This window comes from Buteo buteo, chromosome 26 (genome assembly GCF_964188355.1).
Source record: "Buteo buteo chromosome 26, bButBut1.hap1.1, whole genome shotgun sequence".
NCBI classification, from domain to species: domain Eukaryota; kingdom Metazoa; phylum Chordata; class Aves; order Accipitriformes; family Accipitridae; genus Buteo; species Buteo buteo.
In genome coordinates this window covers 1151658-1170417 of record NC_134196.1, presented here as the reverse complement: position 1 = coordinate 1170417, position 18760 = coordinate 1151658, and the positions used below count along the sequence as shown (strand labels likewise).

Here is an 18760-nt window from a genome sequence, read left to right as displayed (position 1 = left end):
TTAGTGCCCAGATATCCAAAAAGGATGCCATACAACAGTGAGATATGTTCCCTCTCCACTGCAATCACAAATCACATGCTTCAACCTCAGCTCAGCAGGTTAGCTAGAAATTTGAACCATGACAGCAGAGTAGTATCCCCTGATTTTTTCTTAGCATATCAACTTCTCTTATGACCAGAATAGGAAACTGCTCCTAGGAAGCTGGAAAGTGGCCTGTTGAAGATGATGTGGGGCCCTGAGGGACAGACAGTAATCAAACATTGTGGCAGTGACTCAGTAATTTAAGATAAGCTATTTCTGAGGGACAATCAGTGTGGAGTTGTACATGCTCAGCTGAGATGAGCTGGCATCCACAAGGCTAGCAGTGCACAGGCTAAGGGGGAAGGGGGATGAGAAACAATGAATTAGGGGTACTGACTGATACGCCAGTGTGCAATTGGCATAGACATGACATTACGGTGGTCCCTGAAAGCTGATTTTTCTCAGAGCACTCTTGCTCTTTGTCACTGTACTCACTTTTTCCAGTTGGGAAAAAAATTATCCAGTGGGTATCTATGCTAGGCTACCCAGCTCAGCTTTACAAGTTTAGAGGGATTTTTCGGTTTGATGTTAATTTTGTCCCTGTACTGGACAATATATCCACTGGAGCCTGTACAGATTCCATTCAGTGTTCCTGCATACACATACACTTGTTTGTAGTGTAGAACAATCTCTTACATTATTTGGCAGCTATCTCCAGCTAAGGACTATAAAGTCCATTCAGCTGAAGCCACAGCTATGTACTCTGCTTGTAACGGTATTTTAAACTGGTATTATTGTACATAGGGCAGTGCTCTCCATTACCACTTGTGTTCAGTAATGCACTGATTTTCTAAATCTCAACTACTGCAGTAGCCAAGGTAGGTAACTGCTCCAACAGAATTTTCTTAAAAAACAGTTACAATAATTTGAGTTTTCCCCCTTACCTCTCAGAAAAGGGAAAGAAGTGCCCTGATGCCTTCCCCAAGCGAGCAGGAAGTGTAAGTTGCAACAGGCCAAGAATGAACTGCTGTCATTACTCCGACTCATTCCAGGGGCTGAAATGTTTATTCCAGGGCCGTCCCACCGAGGTCAATTCAATTAGCATGGATGCGTGATACCATTTTGCCCATGCTACTGTAGCTGGGTTTTGCCTTTTTGGGGTCAGCTGTAAAAAGATAAATTAAGCATGAATATCACGTTTGCTACAGCAGCGTACCTGCTGTTTGACCATATTCCCCTCTGACTAGTTGTAGCAGGCTGGAAAATAGCAGTTGACCCACTCTCCTCCGGTCAGAGCAACTTGTTGGGTGAAACCCTTTGAGAATTTGTGGGTGTGACTCCCAACACCCTTTGCTTATGGTAACTCTGAGGGTCTGGTAGGCACATCTCCATTCCAAACAGGGGCCCAGGCATGTAAGCTCAGGAATTTGGGCTGTCGGGGTGAAGGGATGTTACCTGATAATTTCAGGGGAAAAAAAGTGGGATATGACTGCAGGTTTGTATGTTATGTAGCGGAAGAGGTCATAAACCCAAGCGAGGGGGGAGATGCGCGGGAGGCTCCGACCCCCGCGGGTTCCTACCGCTCTCAGAGTCTCCGTTGCCAAAATGAGCCCCCGGCCCCCGGCCAAGGACCGGCGGGCAGCACCAAGGACTTCTCGCAAGGCTCCTCAAAATACCCGTGTCCTTTCGGACCCCGCTTGTCCTGCGATTTCCAGGGAAGGGACGAGTTTGCAGGGGACAGAAGTGGGCTGGGAGTGAAAAAGCCCACGGGAGGGGTAGCGAGCGCGTACCCAGGAAGTTCATAAACCTCTTCCGCCGAGTGGAAAAAAAAAAAGTGGAGCGGCTGTTTAACCCGAAAACTGCTGTACACAAGAAAAGCCCGAGAACCGCGGCCAATCTCTGCGCAGCGCGGGCTTTTCGAAACCGGTAAAACTCCGGGAGCGGGCGGGAGCGCTTCCGAGCGCGGCTCTTCGCCCCCGGCTGATCGGAGAGAAGCTACGGGGAGCTGCAGCACACACACCCCCCCCGCCGTGAGCGCTGCCCGACTTCCACGGGGACTTCGGGCTCGCACCGGTTTCTTGCGGCTAACGGTAAGCTGGTTGCACCCACACCCGCCCGGCTGTGTTGAAAGGAGCCGTACAGCGGGAACAAGAGCGAGAAAGTTTGTGCTCTTATCGGAACCACCTTGATTAAGCAGAAGAGTAGTGCTAAAAAAACAGAAATAAGGATTACACACACACACCCCAAACTTAAATAAAGCGTTTCAGCTCTTATTGGGAAAACTTGGGTGGCTCTTAAAAGAGCCGTTGGGTTTATCTGCAAGGCAGACAGGATTTTTTCAGGACGATTTATTTCTTCTTGGGCGCCGCCTTCTTTGCCTTGGCCGCTTTGGGCTTGGCCGCCTTGGGCTTGGCTGCTTTGGGCTTCACCGCCTTCGCCTTGGCCGGGCTCTTCGCCGCTGCCGCCGCTTTTTTGGGCTTGGCAGCCTTGGTCACCTTTTTGGGGCTCTTGGCCACCTTCTTGGCCGCGGCAGCCGCCGGCTTCTTGGCTTTCTTGGGGCTCTTTTTCGCTGTCACCGCTTTCTTGGGCTTCTTGGCGGCACCAGCGGGCTTCTTGGCTGCCGGCTTCTTGGGCTTGGCGGCGGCTGCCCGCTTCTTGGGGGCTTTTTCCTTCACCTCGCCGGGCTTCTTGCTGAGACGGAAGGAGCCGGAGGCGCCGGTGCCCTTGGTTTGCACCAGGGTGCCCTTGCTGACCAGGCTCTTGAGCCCCAGCTTGATGCGGCTGTTGCTCTTCTCGACATCGTAACCACCGGCGGCCAGCGCCTTCTTGAGCGCGGCGAGCGAAAGCCCCTTGCGCTCCTTGGAGGCGGACACGGCCTTGGTGATCAGCTCGGTGACGCTGGGGCCCGCCGGCTTGCGGGCTCGGGAGCCGCCCGCCGCCTTCTTGGGCTTCTTGGCGGCGGCCGGAGCCTTGGCCGGGGCCGGGGCGGCGGCAGCGGCGACGTCGGGCGCGGGGACGGGCGCGGTCTCGGCCATGGCGCCTCCCGCCGCGTCCGCGCGAACAATAGCAGCGCCGGCGCCGCCGCCCCCTTTTATAGCAGCGCGGCGGGCGCTGATTGGTGCCGCCCGCCCCGCCCCGCCCCGCCGCCCGCCGCCGCGCCCGTTGTGTTTCTTGCCGGTCCCAAAAGGGCTTTTTCTTCCCGAAATTTACCGCCGATGCACCCCGGTTCTTCGCGGGCGGGGAGGGGGGCGCCTGTCCGACCAGCTGGCGGAGTTTCCCCTTGGAAGGAGCAGAAATGAGGGGAAAGCGACCCCAGAAACTCCGCGGCGTGGAGCCGCAGAGACCTCGGGAGAGAGCAGCTTTCCTTTTATCTTTTAAATTAAAATTTGGCCAACAGCTGAATGGGCACAGCCGGCGTGGAATCTTGTGCTTTAGAAGGTCCGCTCCAGCACAGGGCAAAAAACAGAGTGGTTTGAACGGTTGGTCTCGGGGTAAATCGAGATTAAAGCCGTGGAAGTAACACAGCTTCGCCCCGCGGTCCCGGCTGCGCCTGCAGCGCTGCCTGCCTCGGCCGCGCCGCTCCCCTCCGAAATCCCGCAATCCCGCTCGTGTCCCTTCAGCGACCGCCGTGTCTTTAGCTGATGCTTTCGGGGGAGACGTTTGTGCTTTAGCATCGGGTGTGAAAGCCGATGGCACTTCACGCCGGGTTCAGTCCTTCAGTGGAACAAAGCACCGACCGGCCCCTCCGAAGGCTGATGTTGTGTCACTGCACCTTCCATGTCGCCTTAACGAAGCCGCTTTCGTTTGTTATATTCAGGAGTCGGGATAGTTGCGACCGCAATGTGTCGGATTTTAGTCTGACAACGTGTAAAATGTACTTGTCTTTGCACCGCGGTTTGTTAAAATTGATTGGGAAAGAGAATCTGGGGTGTGATGAAATTTGAAGTGGACGGGGAGTTAAAGCTGAAAACTCGGTCCTCTGAGGGCGTCTTCGGTACTCAGGACACTTTATTAGGCAAAACTAATTTCTTTGTTCTAATGAATGAATGTTGCACTTTAAGTGCTTTGATAACAGCATGTGGTGATTCACTGCTTTTCTCCTTTCAGAAGTAAGGTACGAATTTAAACCTTTTCAAGAGGATTCCTTCCCCGGTCATTGGCAGCTCCATATTCTAAACAGTAGATGAATTCTCACTTTCTTCCTTCGTTTTCAATGGCATGTTGCTTTCTTTTTAATACGAAACAGCTAACAGTCTGCCTGCAATAATGTTGTGTTTCATACAGTAGGTACCAGGCTACTACCAGCTCCTAAAAACGGGTGAGCAGATCTATTCAGGGCTAAAAGAAAGTGTAACAGGGTGCATGAAATGCTGGTACAACGTAGAGTTCCCGCTACTTGGGACTGTGAGAACATACAAATACACTGATTTGAGTCTCCATGTGACATTCGAGAAACGTCTGATCACGCATGTTTAACTGAAAATGCTAAAGGACTGAAATCAAAGCAAGGACTACAGTTATTCTACTGATTTTACATACCTTTTTTTTCCCTTTTTCTCTGCTTGGAGGTGAAATGTGGGAAGAAATACAGCTTTGTGAGGTCTCCCAGCGAATGCATTTCAGCCTGTAAAACTAAGGTAAGTACCAAAACAGAGAACATGTGCTCAACACAGGAACTTGGTGCAGTTACACAGGTACAGCAGGAAGGCTTCCTCAGGCTTTGATATTCCATTATTTCTTCAGGCAGAAATTGTATTTGGGTATTGCCACGCCATCTACCTTTCCTTAATTTTTAGAATTAGCAAGTGTCAATGAAAATACTGAAACATTTTAATAAAATAGTGTTACTTTCCTTCCAGGAAATAAACACTTTCATGAATTAGAACAGGCCTATGAAGAACTTCTACCCAGAATTGCTTTAACAGGTTACTAGGAAATGAAATGAATCATTGACAGGAGAATGTAGTCGGTTCTGATTCTGCATCAAAACCCCACACCTACTTTGGATCAACTTAACTTTATGCAGACTGCTTACTGAAAGTGGACATCTGCCTTTACTCCTATTCCAAGGAAGAATGGGGTAGGTAGTAGCACATGATTGTTGCCCTGCATTTTAATGCCCTCTTTCAAAGCTGATGGCAAGCACAGGTGTCCTAACGTTCAGGAAATCATGAAACTCTGCTTCTTTCTGCTTAAAAGTCATAGGCTCCCATTGTTTTTTTCTCTGTCTCTCCTGACATTTATTTTCCTGAATTATTAGGCCATTAAATATGCCCTATAATAAATGTTGATGCAGTATTTTCAGTACCACCATGCACAAATGAACAGCAGCTAATTTCTTCACCATGAATTGTGGCTTCCACAATGATGAGAGTCTTCCTTGGTTGTAGGTCAATCTTAGTTTATTCTTCCAACAAATTTCTGGATATAGGCTGTAGGTCATAGTGAGATATGCACTACAAAATGTTCAGAAGAGTCTGCATTCCACATCTGAAAGACATCTCAAAATCTTGGGGTTTTTTTTCAGACAACAGAACATGCCACATTGTCAAGAAATGGAATAATTTTTAAATCACAGGCACACCATTCAAATACAGATGAAAATTATTTCTCTATCTTCCAGTTTTTGTCCTCTAGCACTCTTGAGAGGATGGAAACCCTGCTGCTCAGCACTCAGAAGCTCCAATGGACTGGTACTTTTCATTTCTCTTTTTTTCTTATGTGGAGCAAGAACAGTTTCTGACACAGCATTAACTAATGGCTGACACAACACTAACAGCTGCTGCTGGAGCTGGCTTAGTGGCATAAAGGTGAGAATGATGAGAAGGAACAATTTATGCTTAGTCGACAGCATAGATCGAAGTATGGGCTAGAAAGAATCATTTTCCAAGTTGCAGATTCCCAAAACTGATTGAAGAATGAGGTGACCCAGAGTGTTTTTCTAAAAATCTTGTTAGAGCTCCTTCCAGAATTGCAGGGTTAGGATGTGAATGGGACCTTCTTGCCCACAAGCAATTGGCACTTACTACCCTTTGGAAACCCCAGAGATGGCACAAGTAGATAAAGTTTTGGTATAGCAGTAAGGGAAGGCAAGGACGTTTGTGAAACTCCTTATGCACTTGGAATTTTTTTTATTTTCCTCCATGATGCAAAAGCAGTACATGGAGTTCCCCAACTCCATTGATAGCAGTTAGCCTAATTCCTATTGCTGTGTAACAGCCCAAGCTCTGAGGGCTACTTTAGACCCATCTCTAGGTATTTCTACACTGAAAGGAATGTGTCTCTGCCTGCTTCAAAGCCTATTAAATCAATGCTGTAGTTTTAACATTAAAAAAAATAAAATTTGTAACACAAGAAAATAACAGGACTTTTTTTTCTTTCACTTTCTATTACAGTAACATAAAATGCCAATTGCCTCTTCTGCTAAAAGAGAGACTTCCATTCCTCCTCTAATTCTTGAAGCTCCTCTTGTCCTTTAATACCACGGTGATGAATCTTTAAACCGAGCATTTACATAATACAAGAGAATGATTTACCTATAACCTAATGGCTGCAAACTGACAGTGGAACAAGGCAAAGCTGTCAAGAGAGCTTCCACCCAGTTTTTGGTGCTTGGAACTTGTGAGTAACCCCCCAAAATTCACGGGACACTGTGTCCCAGCAGCCTAAACCCTGCTGCTTTGTTATTTCGTAAAGATTTTAACCCTTGCACGCATAAGAAGGTTATCAGGTGAATTCTTCAGCACGCACCAATGTGGAGAGAGAGGGTGAAGATAATGAGACAAGTCATAACTGAGTGGAAATGTAATTCAGAAACATGTCAAATACGATGTGCGCAAAATATTACATTCTAAGGCTTCACATATTTGAAAGCATTTAGGGGCATATACAGGAACAAAGGCCAGGGCAGATATTTCAAAGTGATTTCTGTTGTTTGGTGCATTTGGGAGTCATTCTGAAATTCAGTTTACAGCTGACATGCTCAAATTACACATTTTCATTGGTGGTCCTCACTGATGAAATATAAAGAGGTCAGCTTCATGATTGTAACATATAAATCAGAAATTCATCCACATATAAAAATGTTTTTCTGCTGTTTTTCTGAAAAACAAACAAAAACCCCAAACTCTCAAACTGTGGACTGGAGGCTGATGATTTATGAAGGTAAGAAGCTAAGAAGAAAATTGTGAGAAAAATTTGATTGGAGACAACATAAAATAATAGGGAACAGAATTAAGAAAAACTGTAAGAAGTGCTTTCAGAATTTTCATGGGTACTTAATACCATATTTGCTATAATTGGCCTATTGCTTTATAAATTAACAATTGTGCGTAATCTTCTAGGCAATATATATTTCTTTTCATATGGAATGTTATATAAGAGTATTCCAGGGCATATGTAGGCCCCAAACCCATATCTAAAAAAGTCAAATGGGAGAAAGGAAAATAAACTTTACATATCGTTTCTGACAGCCATATTCACTGTAAACTCTACCCGGTTCAGGTAGTTTATAATGTACTGTCATGTTCATTCCCTGTATAAGTTACCAATCATCAAAAGAACTAGAAATTATGAGTTCAAGGATTAGTGCTATGCACAAGGGAAAACCAAACCATGAGATCTGCACTCATTCTTGGAAATAATTAGTACTTGCCGATTGGGTAATTTATAAACAAATGTTGATATGCAAAAGATACGTATGTTGTGCTGCATGTATAGCAGTACAGTAATATTAAAAATATTCATGATAATGCTGTGAAAAATAACAACAACAATCGAAAGTCCAACAGAGGCTTCTAACACTTATGTCATCTTGTCAAAACAGTGATGAGAAAACGTTTGAAGAACATGAAGTGGTGCCGAGAAGATGGCAGGAGAGAATAAGACCGGCGAAGTGATGGAAATTAACTCCCAACCCTGCCAGGCACAGGTGTCCCGGGCGATCGCTTGCCGACCCTCTCCAAAGGTCAGCGGGGGCCTCAAGACCGCCGACACCGGCCGTACGGGCGCGCTGGGCCGCGACCCACCGAGGCTCTTCAGACAGGGCCCCGACGCCCGCAGAACGCGGCGGCCGCGGGAGCACCCTCGGCCGTCAGAGAAGGAAGGTCTGCGCGCCGTCGCCCCGCCGGGGGGGGGGCGGGTAGATGCCGGGAAACGGCGCTTCAGGGGCCGCGGGGCCGGGGAAGGCGGGCGAGGCGGAGGCGGAGGCGGGGAGCGGCCGGCGGGGAGCGGCCGGCGGAGCCGAGCGGGGCCCCGGGGAGGGGCCCGAGAGCGGCGAGGGGCGAAGGCCCCGCCCCGCCCGCGGAGAGGCAGGCCCCGCCCCCGCCGGCCGTGCCCGCCCCTGCTCCCAATCAGGTCGGTCCCCTGGCTATAAAGGCCGCGGCGCGGGCAGCTGCGGCTCACAGCTCGGAGCGGCTGGAAACGTGAGCAGCATGTCCGGCAGAGGCAAGGGCGGGAAGGGGCTCGGCAAGGGGGGCGCCAAGCGGCACCGCAAGGTGCTGCGCGACAACATCCAGGGCATCACCAAGCCGGCCATCCGGCGCCTGGCTCGGCGCGGCGGCGTGAAGCGCATCTCGGGGCTCATCTACGAGGAGACGCGCGGCGTGTTGAAGGTCTTCCTGGAGAACGTGATCCGCGACGCCGTCACCTACACCGAGCACGCCAAGAGGAAGACGGTCACGGCCATGGACGTGGTCTACGCCCTCAAGCGCCAGGGACGCACCCTCTACGGCTTCGGCGGCTGAACGTCTTACTTCGCTCCCCGACCGACCACCTCGAGAACCCAAAGGCTCTTTTCAGAGCCGCCCACTTTTTCCATTAAAAGAGCCGTGTCGCGTTGCCCCCCTTCCCCGAGTTGTTGCCACGTTTCTGCTCCCTTCCCTTCCGTGTCCCCCGTCCTCCTTATCATAACCCCGCCCCCCCTCGCTTTTTTCGTGCTGGCCTGGAGCCGGGCTGGCGAGCTTTGCAGTCCGCCTCTCGGTTTCTCTCTAGCGTCCTGCTGCCGCATCGATCCCCTTCCCAGCTCTTCTGCCTCCTCCTTCTTCCTTTCCGGCAACCGCTTTCGGAAGAGCTTGCTGGGGCACTGCGCCCTGCCAGGCGAGCGCTCTCCTACTTTGCGGCTCTTCCCGAGGCATTTACCGACGCCCAGAAGTCCCTGGACACCGCCGGGGCCCTGCAGGGCGAGCCTAGAGCCTCTCTCATCCGCGGCTGCGTGCGGAAAAAACACGGGCCGGGGCAACAGCTCCCCTCCTGCCCCAACAAAAGAGAAATAAAATGGAGGAAAGCAGCGAAACCCGGCTCTGTCTCGCCGAGTGCAGGGCGGCGCATCCTTCTCGTCCTCCTGCCCGAAGCGGGGCAAGGGCCGTGACCACACCGGCTTCACGTCGGGCGGCGAAGCGGGGAAGGGAGCTCGCTCCCGCGCGGAGGGATGGGGGGGGGGGGGGGGGTGTGTCTGGCGGCCTCCGACAGGAGCCGGGCCCCGCCCCGGCGGCGAGCGGGTTAAGCGCCCTCGCTCTTTGAAGAGCCCGCGCGGGCGGCGATTGGCTCCGGGCGATTCCGCGCTCGCTCGGCAGAGCAGCGCGATCGAGCCTCCGCCCGCCAGCCGCTGCGGGGCCCGCGAGCGACACGCTGGCTTCCCTGCCGCGCCTGAGCGCGGCGGCTCATAACTGCCCCGGGGCGCCTACAGAGGGAGTCACCCGCCACCCCACGCCCCCTCGGAACGAGCCGACCCTCCCCTGAGGGAGGAACGCACGCACGCCGTTCCCCTGCCCGCCGCGCAGCAGCATCTCCAGCTCCTTTGCGAGGCTGTTGGTGGCTCTGAAAAGAGCCTTTGGGTTTCGCTTCTGTGCTCGGGGCGCTCCTCCCGGCCCGGTTCACTTGCTCTTGGCCTTGTGACTCTCGGTCTTCTTGGGCAGCAGCACGGCCTGGATGTTGGGCAGCACCCCACCCTGCGCGATGGTCACCTTGCCCAGCAGCTTGTTGAGCTCCTCGTCGTTGCGGATGGCCAGCTGCAGGTGCCGGGGGATGATGCGCGTCTTCTTGTTGTCGCGGGCCGCGTTGCCCGCCAGCTCCAGGATCTCGGCCGTCAGGTACTCCAGCACGGCCGCCAGGTACACCGGGGCGCCGGCGCCCACCCGCTCCGCGTAGTTGCCCTTGCGCAGCAGCCGGTGCACGCGGCCCACGGGGAACTGCAGCCCGGCCCGCGACGAGCGCGACTTGGCCTTGGCCCGCGCCTTCCCGCCCTGCTTCCCGCGGCCGGACATCCTCTCTCCGTCGGTCGGTCACTCGCTCCCTCGCTCAGCACTAAGCTCCCGCCGCCGCCGGACAGAACCAGGTGAGTTACCCGCGCCCTGCGGCCCGCCCTTATATCCCTTCCCTTTGCGCCGCCGGCGGCTCCTGATAGGCCGAGGCCCCGACCGGGGAACGCGCACCCAATGGCCGAGCGAATCCCGTCCTGGCCAATAGCGAGGGGCGCAGCTCCGAAAGGCCTCCGCCCTCCCTCTCGAGGCGCCCAATGGCGAGGCGGCAGGGGCGGGATTCGGCAGGCGGCTCCGCCCGGAACGAACGATCTCTCCCGCCGCCACCGCCGCCGCCCGGAGCCGCGGGGCCCGCGCCGCGCCGCCCCGTAATTGCCTGTACTTTCTCTTTGGTTTGAGTGTTTTAGAGCAGCCGGGTCGGCAACGTGCGCCTTGGGAGGCCGGAGCTGAGGAGGGGGGAGAGAGGAAGAGAGAGGCACGGTGACTGTGTCAGCGAGCGGGAGTAACGGAGGGGAAAGGGGGGGGTTTACCGGGAGAGCCGAAAGGCGGTACTCCTCCTCCCCGCGTTGTTTCACGCTGGGTCTTTTCCCCGCGGGAAGATTTCGACCCTTCCCAACACCGGGTCACCCCGACGTTTTCCGGCCTTTCACAACTGTACGCGGCTTCCATGCAGCGGACAGTCACCACGGCTCCCTCCCTTCTGTCCTGCCCACCCCAAATCCTGAGGGGAACGCTACTGGAAACCGGTTTCGGCAGTCACTGTCCGATTGCACCTAAAACTTCAGCCCCATTTATGTGTTCATCTAGTATAAAAAGGGAATAAAAGGGGTGAATCTTTTTGATTCTTTAATGAAATGGGTTTTTTCTAATATCTTAGTTTTATTTTCCTTTCCAGCCTATTCTTTTTCAACTGCCATCCTTTTTCCCTCTATTCTCTTTTCATATACTGTTTGTTTCTGAAATGTTTTAAAGTAATTAAATAAAAAGTTCTGTATCTTCCAGTGAAAATTTATTATTCTGAACTCTGCACAGAAATCTGTGCTTGAAAAAATGGAAAATTACACAGTGAAATGAATAAAATCTTTCAAAAGGGAAGTCTTAATTATTAACTCACACAATGCTGAAAAGAATTTGAAATCAATAGTGCATGAGGGGTTTCCAGAAATGGAAAAACTACACAGTGATAAAGGAACGGCCTGCTGAGGCGGCAGCGGTCTGTAGCCAGAACAATAACTGAGGGGGTGGGCGGTACTTGCCCCTGGCGGGATTTTTAAACTTCGAATCCACCAATCAATGACAACCAGGATGTAGCCCTCGGCCTATCAGAGAAGGCACTACCGCTATATATACTCCCCGACTAGCGGGCGGCAGTCACTGCGTCTGGTACTTCCCTGCCGGCTCCTTGGTGTCAGAGCGATGGCGCGCACGAAGCAGACGGCGCGTAAGTCGACGGGCGGGAAGGCGCCCCGCAAGCAGCTGGCCACCAAGGCGGCCCGCAAGAGCGCGCCGGCCACGGGCGGCGTGAAGAAGCCGCACCGCTACCGGCCCGGCACGGTGGCGCTGCGCGAGATCCGGCGCTACCAGAAGTCGACGGAGCTGCTGATCCGCAAGCTGCCCTTCCAGCGCCTGGTGCGGGAGATCGCGCAGGACTTCAAGACCGACCTGCGCTTCCAGAGCTCGGCCGTGATGGCGCTGCAGGAGGCGAGCGAGGCCTACCTGGTGGGGCTCTTCGAGGACACCAACCTCTGCGCCATCCACGCCAAGCGCGTCACCATCATGCCCAAGGACATCCAGCTGGCCCGCCGCATCCGCGGAGAGCGTGCATAAACCGCTTTGGAAATTTACCACCTATTTTGAGAAAGTACTCTAACAAACCCAAAGGCTCTTTTAAGAGCCACTCCATACACAATAAAAGAGCTGTTCCACGGCTGGACAAGTTTTATTTCTTAATAATATTACTGTATATTATTCCTAAGATTCATCCTAATGAAACACGTTCCAGTAGCGTTCCCCTCAGGATTTGGGGTGGGCAGGACAGAAGGGAGGGAGCCGTGGTGACTGTCCGCTGCATGGAAGCCGCGTACAGTTGTGAAAGGCCGGAAAACGTCGGGGTGACCCGGTGTTGGGAAGGGTCGAAATCTTCCCGCGGGGAAAAGACCCAGCGTGAAACAACGCGGGGAGGAGGAGTACCGCCTTTCGGCTCTCCCGGTAAACCCCCCCCTTTCCCCTCCGTTACTCCCGCTCGCTGACACAGTCACCGTGCCTCTCTCTTCCTCTCTCCCCCCTCCTCAGCTCCGGCCTCCCAAGGCGCACGTTGCCGACCCGGCTGCTCTAAAACACTCAAACCAAAGAGAAAGTACAGGCAATTACGGGGCGGCGCGGCGCGGGCCCCGCGGCTCCGGGCGGCGGCGGTGGCGGCGGGAGAGATCGTTCGTTCCGGGCGGAGCCGCCTGCCGAATCCCGCCCCTGCCGCCTCGTCATTGGGCGCCTCGAGAGGGAGGGCGGAGGCCTTTCGGAGCTGCGCCCCTCGCTATTGGCCAGGACGGGATTCGCTCGGCCATTGGGTGCGCGTTCCCCGGTCGGGGCCTCGGCCTATCAGGAGCCGCCGGCGGCGCAAAGGGAAGGGATATAAGGGCGGGCCGCAGGGCGCGGGTAACTCACCTGGTTCTGTCCGGCGGCGGCGGGAGCTTAGTGCTGAGCGAGGGAGCGAGTGACCGACCGACGGAGAGAGGATGTCCGGCCGCGGGAAGCAGGGCGGGAAGGCGCGGGCCAAGGCCAAGTCGCGCTCGTCGCGGGCCGGGCTGCAGTTCCCCGTGGGCCGCGTGCACCGGCTGCTGCGCAAGGGCAACTACGCGGAGCGGGTGGGCGCCGGCGCCCCGGTGTACCTGGCGGCCGTGCTGGAGTACCTGACGGCCGAGATCCTGGAGCTGGCGGGCAACGCGGCCCGCGACAACAAGAAGACGCGCATCATCCCCCGGCACCTGCAGCTGGCCATCCGCAACGACGAGGAGCTCAACAAGCTGCTGGGCAAGGTGACCATCGCGCAGGGTGGGGTGCTGCCCAACATCCAGGCCGTGCTGCTGCCCAAGAAGACCGAGAGTCACAAGGCCAAGAGCAAGTGAACCGGGCCGGGAGGAGCGCCCCGAGCACAGAAGCGAAACCCAAAGGCTCTTTTCAGAGCCACCAACAGCCTCGCAAAGGAGCTGGAGATGCTGCTGCGCGGCGGGCAGGGGAACGGCGTGCGTGCGTTCCTCCCTCAGGGGAGGGTCGGCTCGTTCCGAGGGGGCGTGGGGTGGCGGGTGACTCCCTCTGTAGGCGCCCCGGGGCAGTTATGAGCCGCCGCGCTCAGGCGCGGCAGGGAAGCCAGCGTGTCGCTCGCGGGCCCCGCAGCGGCTGGCGGGCGGAGGCTCGATCGCGCTGCTCTGCCGAGCGAGCGCGGAATCGCCCGGAGCCAATCGCCGCCCGCGCGGGCTCTTCAAAGAGCGAGGGCGCTTAACCCGCTCGCCGCCGGGGCGGGGCCCGGCTCCTGTCGGAGGCCGCCAGACACCCCCCCCCCCCCATCCCTCCGCGCGGGAGCGAGCTCCCTTCCCCGCTTCGCCGCCCGACGTGAAGCCGGTGTGGTCACGGCCCTTGCCCCGCTTCGGGCAGGAGGACGAGAAGGATGCGCCGCCCTGCACTCGGCGAGACAGAGCCGGGTTTCGCTGCTTTCCTCCATTTTATTTCTCTTTTGTTGGGGCAGGAGGGGAGCTGTTGCCCCGGCCCGTGTTTTTTCCGCACGCAGCCGCGGATGAGAGAGGCTCTAGGCTCGCCCTGCAGGGCCCCGGCGGTGTCCAGGGACTTCTGGGCGTCGGTAAATGCCTCGGGAAGAGCCGCAAAGTAGGAGAGCGCTCGCCTGGCAGGGCGCAGTGCCCCAGCAAGCTCTTCCGAAAGCGGTTGCCGGAAAGGAAGAAGGAGGAGGCAGAAGAGCTGGGAAGGGGATCGATGCGGCAGCAGGACGCTAGAGAGAAACCGAGAGGCGGACTGCAAAGCTCGCCAGCCCGGCTCCAGGCCAGCACGAAAAAAGCGAGGGGGGGCGGGGTTATGATAAGGAGGACGGGGGACACGGAAGGGAAGGGAGCAGAAACGTGGCAACAACTCGGGGAAGGGGGGCAACGCGACACGGCTCTTTTAATGGAAAAAGTGGGCGGCTCTGAAAAGAGCCTTTGGGTTCTCGAGGTGGTCGGTCGGGGAGCGAAGTAAGACGTTCAGCCGCCGAAGCCGTAGAGGGTGCGTCCCTGGCGCTTGAGGGCGTAGACCACGTCCATGGCCGTGACCGTCTTCCTCTTGGCGTGCTCGGTGTAGGTGACGGCGTCGCGGATCACGTTCTCCAGGAAGACCTTCAACACGCCGCGCGTCTCCTCGTAGATGAGCCCCGAGATGCGCTTCACGCCGCCGCGCCGAGCCAGGCGCCGGATGGCCGGCTTGGTGATGCCCTGGATGTTGTCGCGCAGCACCTTGCGGTGCCGCTTGGCGCCCCCCTTGCCGAGCCCCTTCCCGCCCTTGCCTCTGCCGGACATGCTGCTCACGTTTCCAGCCGCTCCGAGCTGTGAGCCGCAGCTGCCCGCGCCGCGGCCTTTATAGCCAGGGGACCGACCTGATTGGGAGCAGGGGCGGGCACGGCCGGCGGGGGCGGGGCCTGCCTCTCCGCGGGCGGGGCGGGGCCTTCGCCCCTCGCCGCTCTCGGGCCCCTCCCCGGGGCCCCGCTCGGCTCCGCCGGCCGCTCCCCGCCGGCCGCTCCCCGCCTCCGCCTCCGCCTCGCCCGCCTTCCCCGGCCCCGCGGCCCCTGAAGCGCCGTTTCCCGGCATCTACCCGCCCCCCCCCCGGCGGGGCGACGGCGCGCAGACCTTCCTTCTCTGACGGCCGAGGGTGCCACTGAGCAGGGAGCCGGGGGCTTTGAGGCCTCCGCGGACCTTTGTTAGGGTCATGCTGACCATGTCTCGTTAGTTCTGAGCTCACGTTGCAAGACCTCGACGGTAGTATTGAGAACCGGCTGTTAAATGTAAGAACTGACATGTCCCCTCCGTGGCCTTATGCTGTGAAGCATCAGGAAAATCACATCTATAAACATTTTTTTTTTTCTAGAAGCTGACTATTCCTAACTCTCAGATAACAGCATCACTGGTGAGTCCAGAAAGGGCTTTTTCAGCATAGAACTGGAGAAGACCCTTCATTTTCTATCCTATTGTCTGGAGTGTTGCTTCATATTAAGTCCCGGACATCCTGGTCACATTCAGAAAGCATTATGTTTCCATTTAGATCACTGCTACTAACATGATAAAAATCAGTCATGTATGTCAAATGCACAACCAAAATAGCTACTTCAGCTATGTGCGTGTGTACCTCCATGTTTTCAAAGGCCTGACATCCTTCTGAGTGGATAGATACTCTTTATTTCATATAACATGTTTTCCTTTCACCAGTGCACATTGCCAGGGACAACATTTCTCTTTGTTATTTTGGTATGATTCATAACTCTGAAAATCAGTCATCATGACTGTTAAATCCACACCTCTTTTCTGCTGGCTATTCTTGCAGTCTTCCTTTTCATAGCTCAGGGCCCACTGGGGTATGAGATTAGCATAATTCCAATATGGAGAATTTGCCTGTGCTTATCATGGCTGAATACACACGTCATTAACCACAGAGACAGAGGAGAGCCCTTCAGGCTGAAGGTCTCAGGGAGATCTTTGTGAACTCTGACAACCCTTTGTCTCGCTGACATTGGCATTTGGTTCTGCCTCAGTCACAGTGACTCCAGGAGGGAAGGTCTGTGTGAGTGATGGGATCCAAAAATATAATGGTGAGGTAATTTTTTCCCAGGATCTTTCAGTTCAGATATTTTATATAGGAATGTCTCTGCCTGACCCTGAAGACTCGATTTCTTTTTCACTGTTCTTTCAAATGACTTGTCATTCCCTCTGCTTGAAATGTATTCTTTTCACCTCTCTTCAGCTACAGGAAAAGGCGTTCAGTTCACTCTCTTTGCCACTTTGTCCCGTTTCATCTACACCATAGAAAGCATATTTTCCAGCACCATTTTGTAACACACACAGATACACTGAGGACACTTAAGTGTATATAAATGAGTATGTGCTCTATGGAAGGGATACACTCCATGTAGTATACATGTTTGTCACCCATTTGTCCATCTACCATTCTCTGTACCTGTTCCTCAACCTTTTATAACTTGTCATGCTAAAGCCACATCCTAAAGCATGAAAAATGAGAGATTTTATGTCCAGAGAAAGCAATCAATAAATACACAGGAGAAAAATCCATTCAAAGCTCTCCAATTCAAAGATACCCCCGGACCTGGTGAATCCCTGGCCTACAAATCACTAGGACCTAAGGCATAATTTTGATGAGATATCAGCTATTGTTATTACACTCTTTTTTTTACTGGCCTCTGTCACAGATGGGATATCGGCCCAGATGGAACTTCCCTGTGAATTACTCCGTTCTTCCAGTGTTATGACCATAAGTGTCCATCCAGAATGCAATTCAAAGGGCAGCACAATCTCAGGGCTACCCCACTCATATTGCCCATTCATTTCTCCCCAGACTGCATCCATGGTGATATTCCTAACTGCAGAAACATGTTCTGCTACTACACTCTGTATTCTTCATCTGTCCTCTCCCAGACTTATGGACTGTGTGTCCCCGATACTAGCCCAGTAGAGCCAGTGTCTCCTTTAACACTGAAGAGACTATAACCAGATGACCCTGCTACCCTAGGGAGAAGAAGATGACAACACCCCCGCCCAAAACCCCGGAGCTAAGACCATTCACCATGCTAGAAGAATAAGCACGTTGTAAAATGAAAAAAAAAGAAAAATGTAAATCTGAACCATTTTCAAGTGTAAGAACTTTTTATTTTCATTAGTGTCAAATGCAAACAAACATTTCTGTCCTCATCCACTGATGTGGCTCACAGCGGTAACCCTTGAAATTCTTTACATGTACTCAAGCATGTCAAGGCCTGTTTTCTTCTAAAGAATTAACAAAACAAACACAAATTACACCTTTGCATCCACTTAGGTTTTGGTTCTTTTTTCTTTAGTATTTTTCTTCTTTTTTCTTCTTTTTTTTTTCTACAGGGAAGATATTTGTACAAAGGAACATGCATTAGATCTGGACAGTTAATATCAGAATTACCCAAAACAATTTATTGATCAGCAGGCCCTTTTCTCAACACCTTTGGGTAATTTGGGCTATTAAGTTTCCTTTCTTGTAGGTGTCTCCTATTGCAGTTTGGGTAAACCCAAAACCCCAGCTGGTTTCTCTTTATTTACCACCTCCATATAGCTGGACATAGGGTGATCCTTGCTCTTAGCTGCTCAGTGCTGGCCTTGTGTGCTGATCCTGCTAACCATACAATTAAATGTAAGATGTTACAAACTACTAACCTCAAACAGCACACAAAAGTGAAACCTGTTATTCTACTTATTTCATGCAGGAATCAGCCAAAACTTGATTGCATTTGCAGTGTCCAAAACAGAAAAAAACTATGTCAGGAAGACCAAGATTTAGATTTAATACACTTAACTACAGAAGCCAATCCTTCTTTCTGGGACCAGACCATACAAGGCAGGTTGCAGGCAAAATAGGTGAAATACATTATTCTTGAATCTGCCCACGGTGTGTATATATATATGTGTGTATATATATACTCTCATGAGCCTGTGAAGCCAGATTCCTGACTTCCTAACTGTCTGATAGCAGGAGTGCTGAGTGACTGGCCTCATTTGTATATTATGTGGAAATCTGGGCACCAGCCGGCCCTTCCAGTGTCCCTGGCAGTCTGGATGACATCCTAACCAGGGACAGTACCACTCTGGCACCAGCCACGGAATGCACAGCTGCAAACCACGTAGTGTAAAAAACATAAGCTACAGCACAGCACTCTTACACACTGAACAACTCTTCAAAACTTTTTTGCTCCCTTCTATGGGAAGACAGCCAACCTATATTGCTGGCACCCAACTGCTACCTTGCGGTACTCCTGCTCTAGAAAGATGGCACAAGCAGCCTTATCTGGAGCCAGTATCTGCTTCACCCCCACACCTCTGAGGAAAACCGGCAAGGCAGCATCACTTAATGAGAGCATCTTCACATGGTGTGTGACAATGCTTTGGCTCTCATCGATGGCAGAAGTCCAGCCTACACAGTGTCTGGGTGCCACCATCACTGCCTGTGTGGCAAAAAAATGGGTTGCCTGCTAACCCAAATGTACCTGGAAGCTTGTCACATCAGTGCCTGGGGTGTCACCAGCCAGGGAGATGGCAGACTGCAGGGCAGCTGTGCCCGCACTACGTGCCCAAGGACACTTCGTCCCCCCATGGGTACACGGCTCTGGCTGGAGGGGGCATGTGGGTTGGCCACATTGCTCCCTCCCTTTTACCAGTGTTCACAGGAGCCCTGGCACACACACAGGACAGAGTGGA

At 53.4% G+C, this 18760-nt stretch overlaps 6 protein-coding genes across 6 annotated transcripts; 3 read left to right on the top strand and 3 right to left on the bottom strand.

Annotated features, from left to right (window-relative positions):
• Positions 1-2270: 2270 nt before the first annotated feature.
• Positions 2271-3069, bottom strand: LOC142044879 (histone H1.03-like). The gene has a single exon (XM_075057830.1). The coding sequence runs from the start codon at positions 3054-3056 to the stop codon at positions 2370-2372; it is 687 nt and encodes a 228-aa protein (XP_074913931.1). The 5' UTR covers positions 3057-3069; the 3' UTR covers positions 2271-2369.
• Positions 3070-8408: 5339 nt separating this feature from the next.
• On the top strand, positions 8409-8874 carry LOC142044825 (histone H4). Its single transcript, XM_075057740.1, has one exon. The coding sequence runs from the start codon at positions 8454-8456 to the stop codon at positions 8763-8765; it is 312 nt and encodes a 103-aa protein (XP_074913841.1). The 5' UTR covers positions 8409-8453; the 3' UTR covers positions 8766-8874.
• A 960-nt stretch (positions 8875-9834) lies between these two features.
• Positions 9835-10336, bottom strand: LOC142044822 (histone H2A type 2-C). The gene has a single exon (XM_075057736.1). It carries the CDS (start codon positions 10281-10283, stop codon positions 9894-9896), a length of 390 nt encoding a protein of 129 aa, XP_074913837.1. The 5' UTR covers positions 10284-10336; the 3' UTR covers positions 9835-9893.
• Positions 10337-11664: 1328 nt separating this feature from the next.
• Positions 11665-12205, top strand: LOC142044860 (histone H3). Its single transcript, XM_075057801.1, has one exon. The coding sequence runs from the start codon at positions 11694-11696 to the stop codon at positions 12102-12104; it is 411 nt and encodes a 136-aa protein (XP_074913902.1). The 5' UTR covers positions 11665-11693; the 3' UTR covers positions 12105-12205.
• Positions 12206-12960: 755 nt separating this feature from the next.
• LOC142044965 (histone H2A type 2-C) lies at positions 12961-13457 on the top strand. The gene has a single exon (XM_075057994.1). It carries the CDS (start codon positions 13010-13012, stop codon positions 13397-13399), a length of 390 nt encoding a protein of 129 aa, XP_074914095.1. The 5' UTR covers positions 12961-13009; the 3' UTR covers positions 13400-13457.
• A 955-nt stretch (positions 13458-14412) lies between these two features.
• LOC142044966 (histone H4) lies at positions 14413-14878 on the bottom strand. The gene has a single exon (XM_075057995.1). It carries the CDS (start codon positions 14831-14833, stop codon positions 14522-14524), a length of 312 nt encoding a protein of 103 aa, XP_074914096.1. The 5' UTR covers positions 14834-14878; the 3' UTR covers positions 14413-14521.
• Positions 14879-18760: the final 3882 nt, after the last annotated feature.

Excerpts from the sequence above, each read along its gene's own strand:
- LOC142044879 (XM_075057830.1), bottom strand. The coding sequence starts at position 3,056 with ATGGCCGAGACCGCGCCCGTCCCCGCGCCCGACGTCGCCGCTGCCGCC.
- LOC142044825 (XM_075057740.1), top strand. The coding sequence starts at position 8,454 with ATGTCCGGCAGAGGCAAGGGCGGGAAGGGGCTCGGCAAGGGGGGCGCC.
- LOC142044822 (XM_075057736.1), bottom strand. The coding sequence starts at position 10,283 with ATGTCCGGCCGCGGGAAGCAGGGCGGGAAGGCGCGGGCCAAGGCCAAG.
- LOC142044860 (XM_075057801.1), top strand. The coding sequence starts at position 11,694 with ATGGCGCGCACGAAGCAGACGGCGCGTAAGTCGACGGGCGGGAAGGCG.
- LOC142044965 (XM_075057994.1), top strand. The coding sequence starts at position 13,010 with ATGTCCGGCCGCGGGAAGCAGGGCGGGAAGGCGCGGGCCAAGGCCAAG.
- LOC142044966 (XM_075057995.1), bottom strand. The coding sequence starts at position 14,833 with ATGTCCGGCAGAGGCAAGGGCGGGAAGGGGCTCGGCAAGGGGGGCGCC.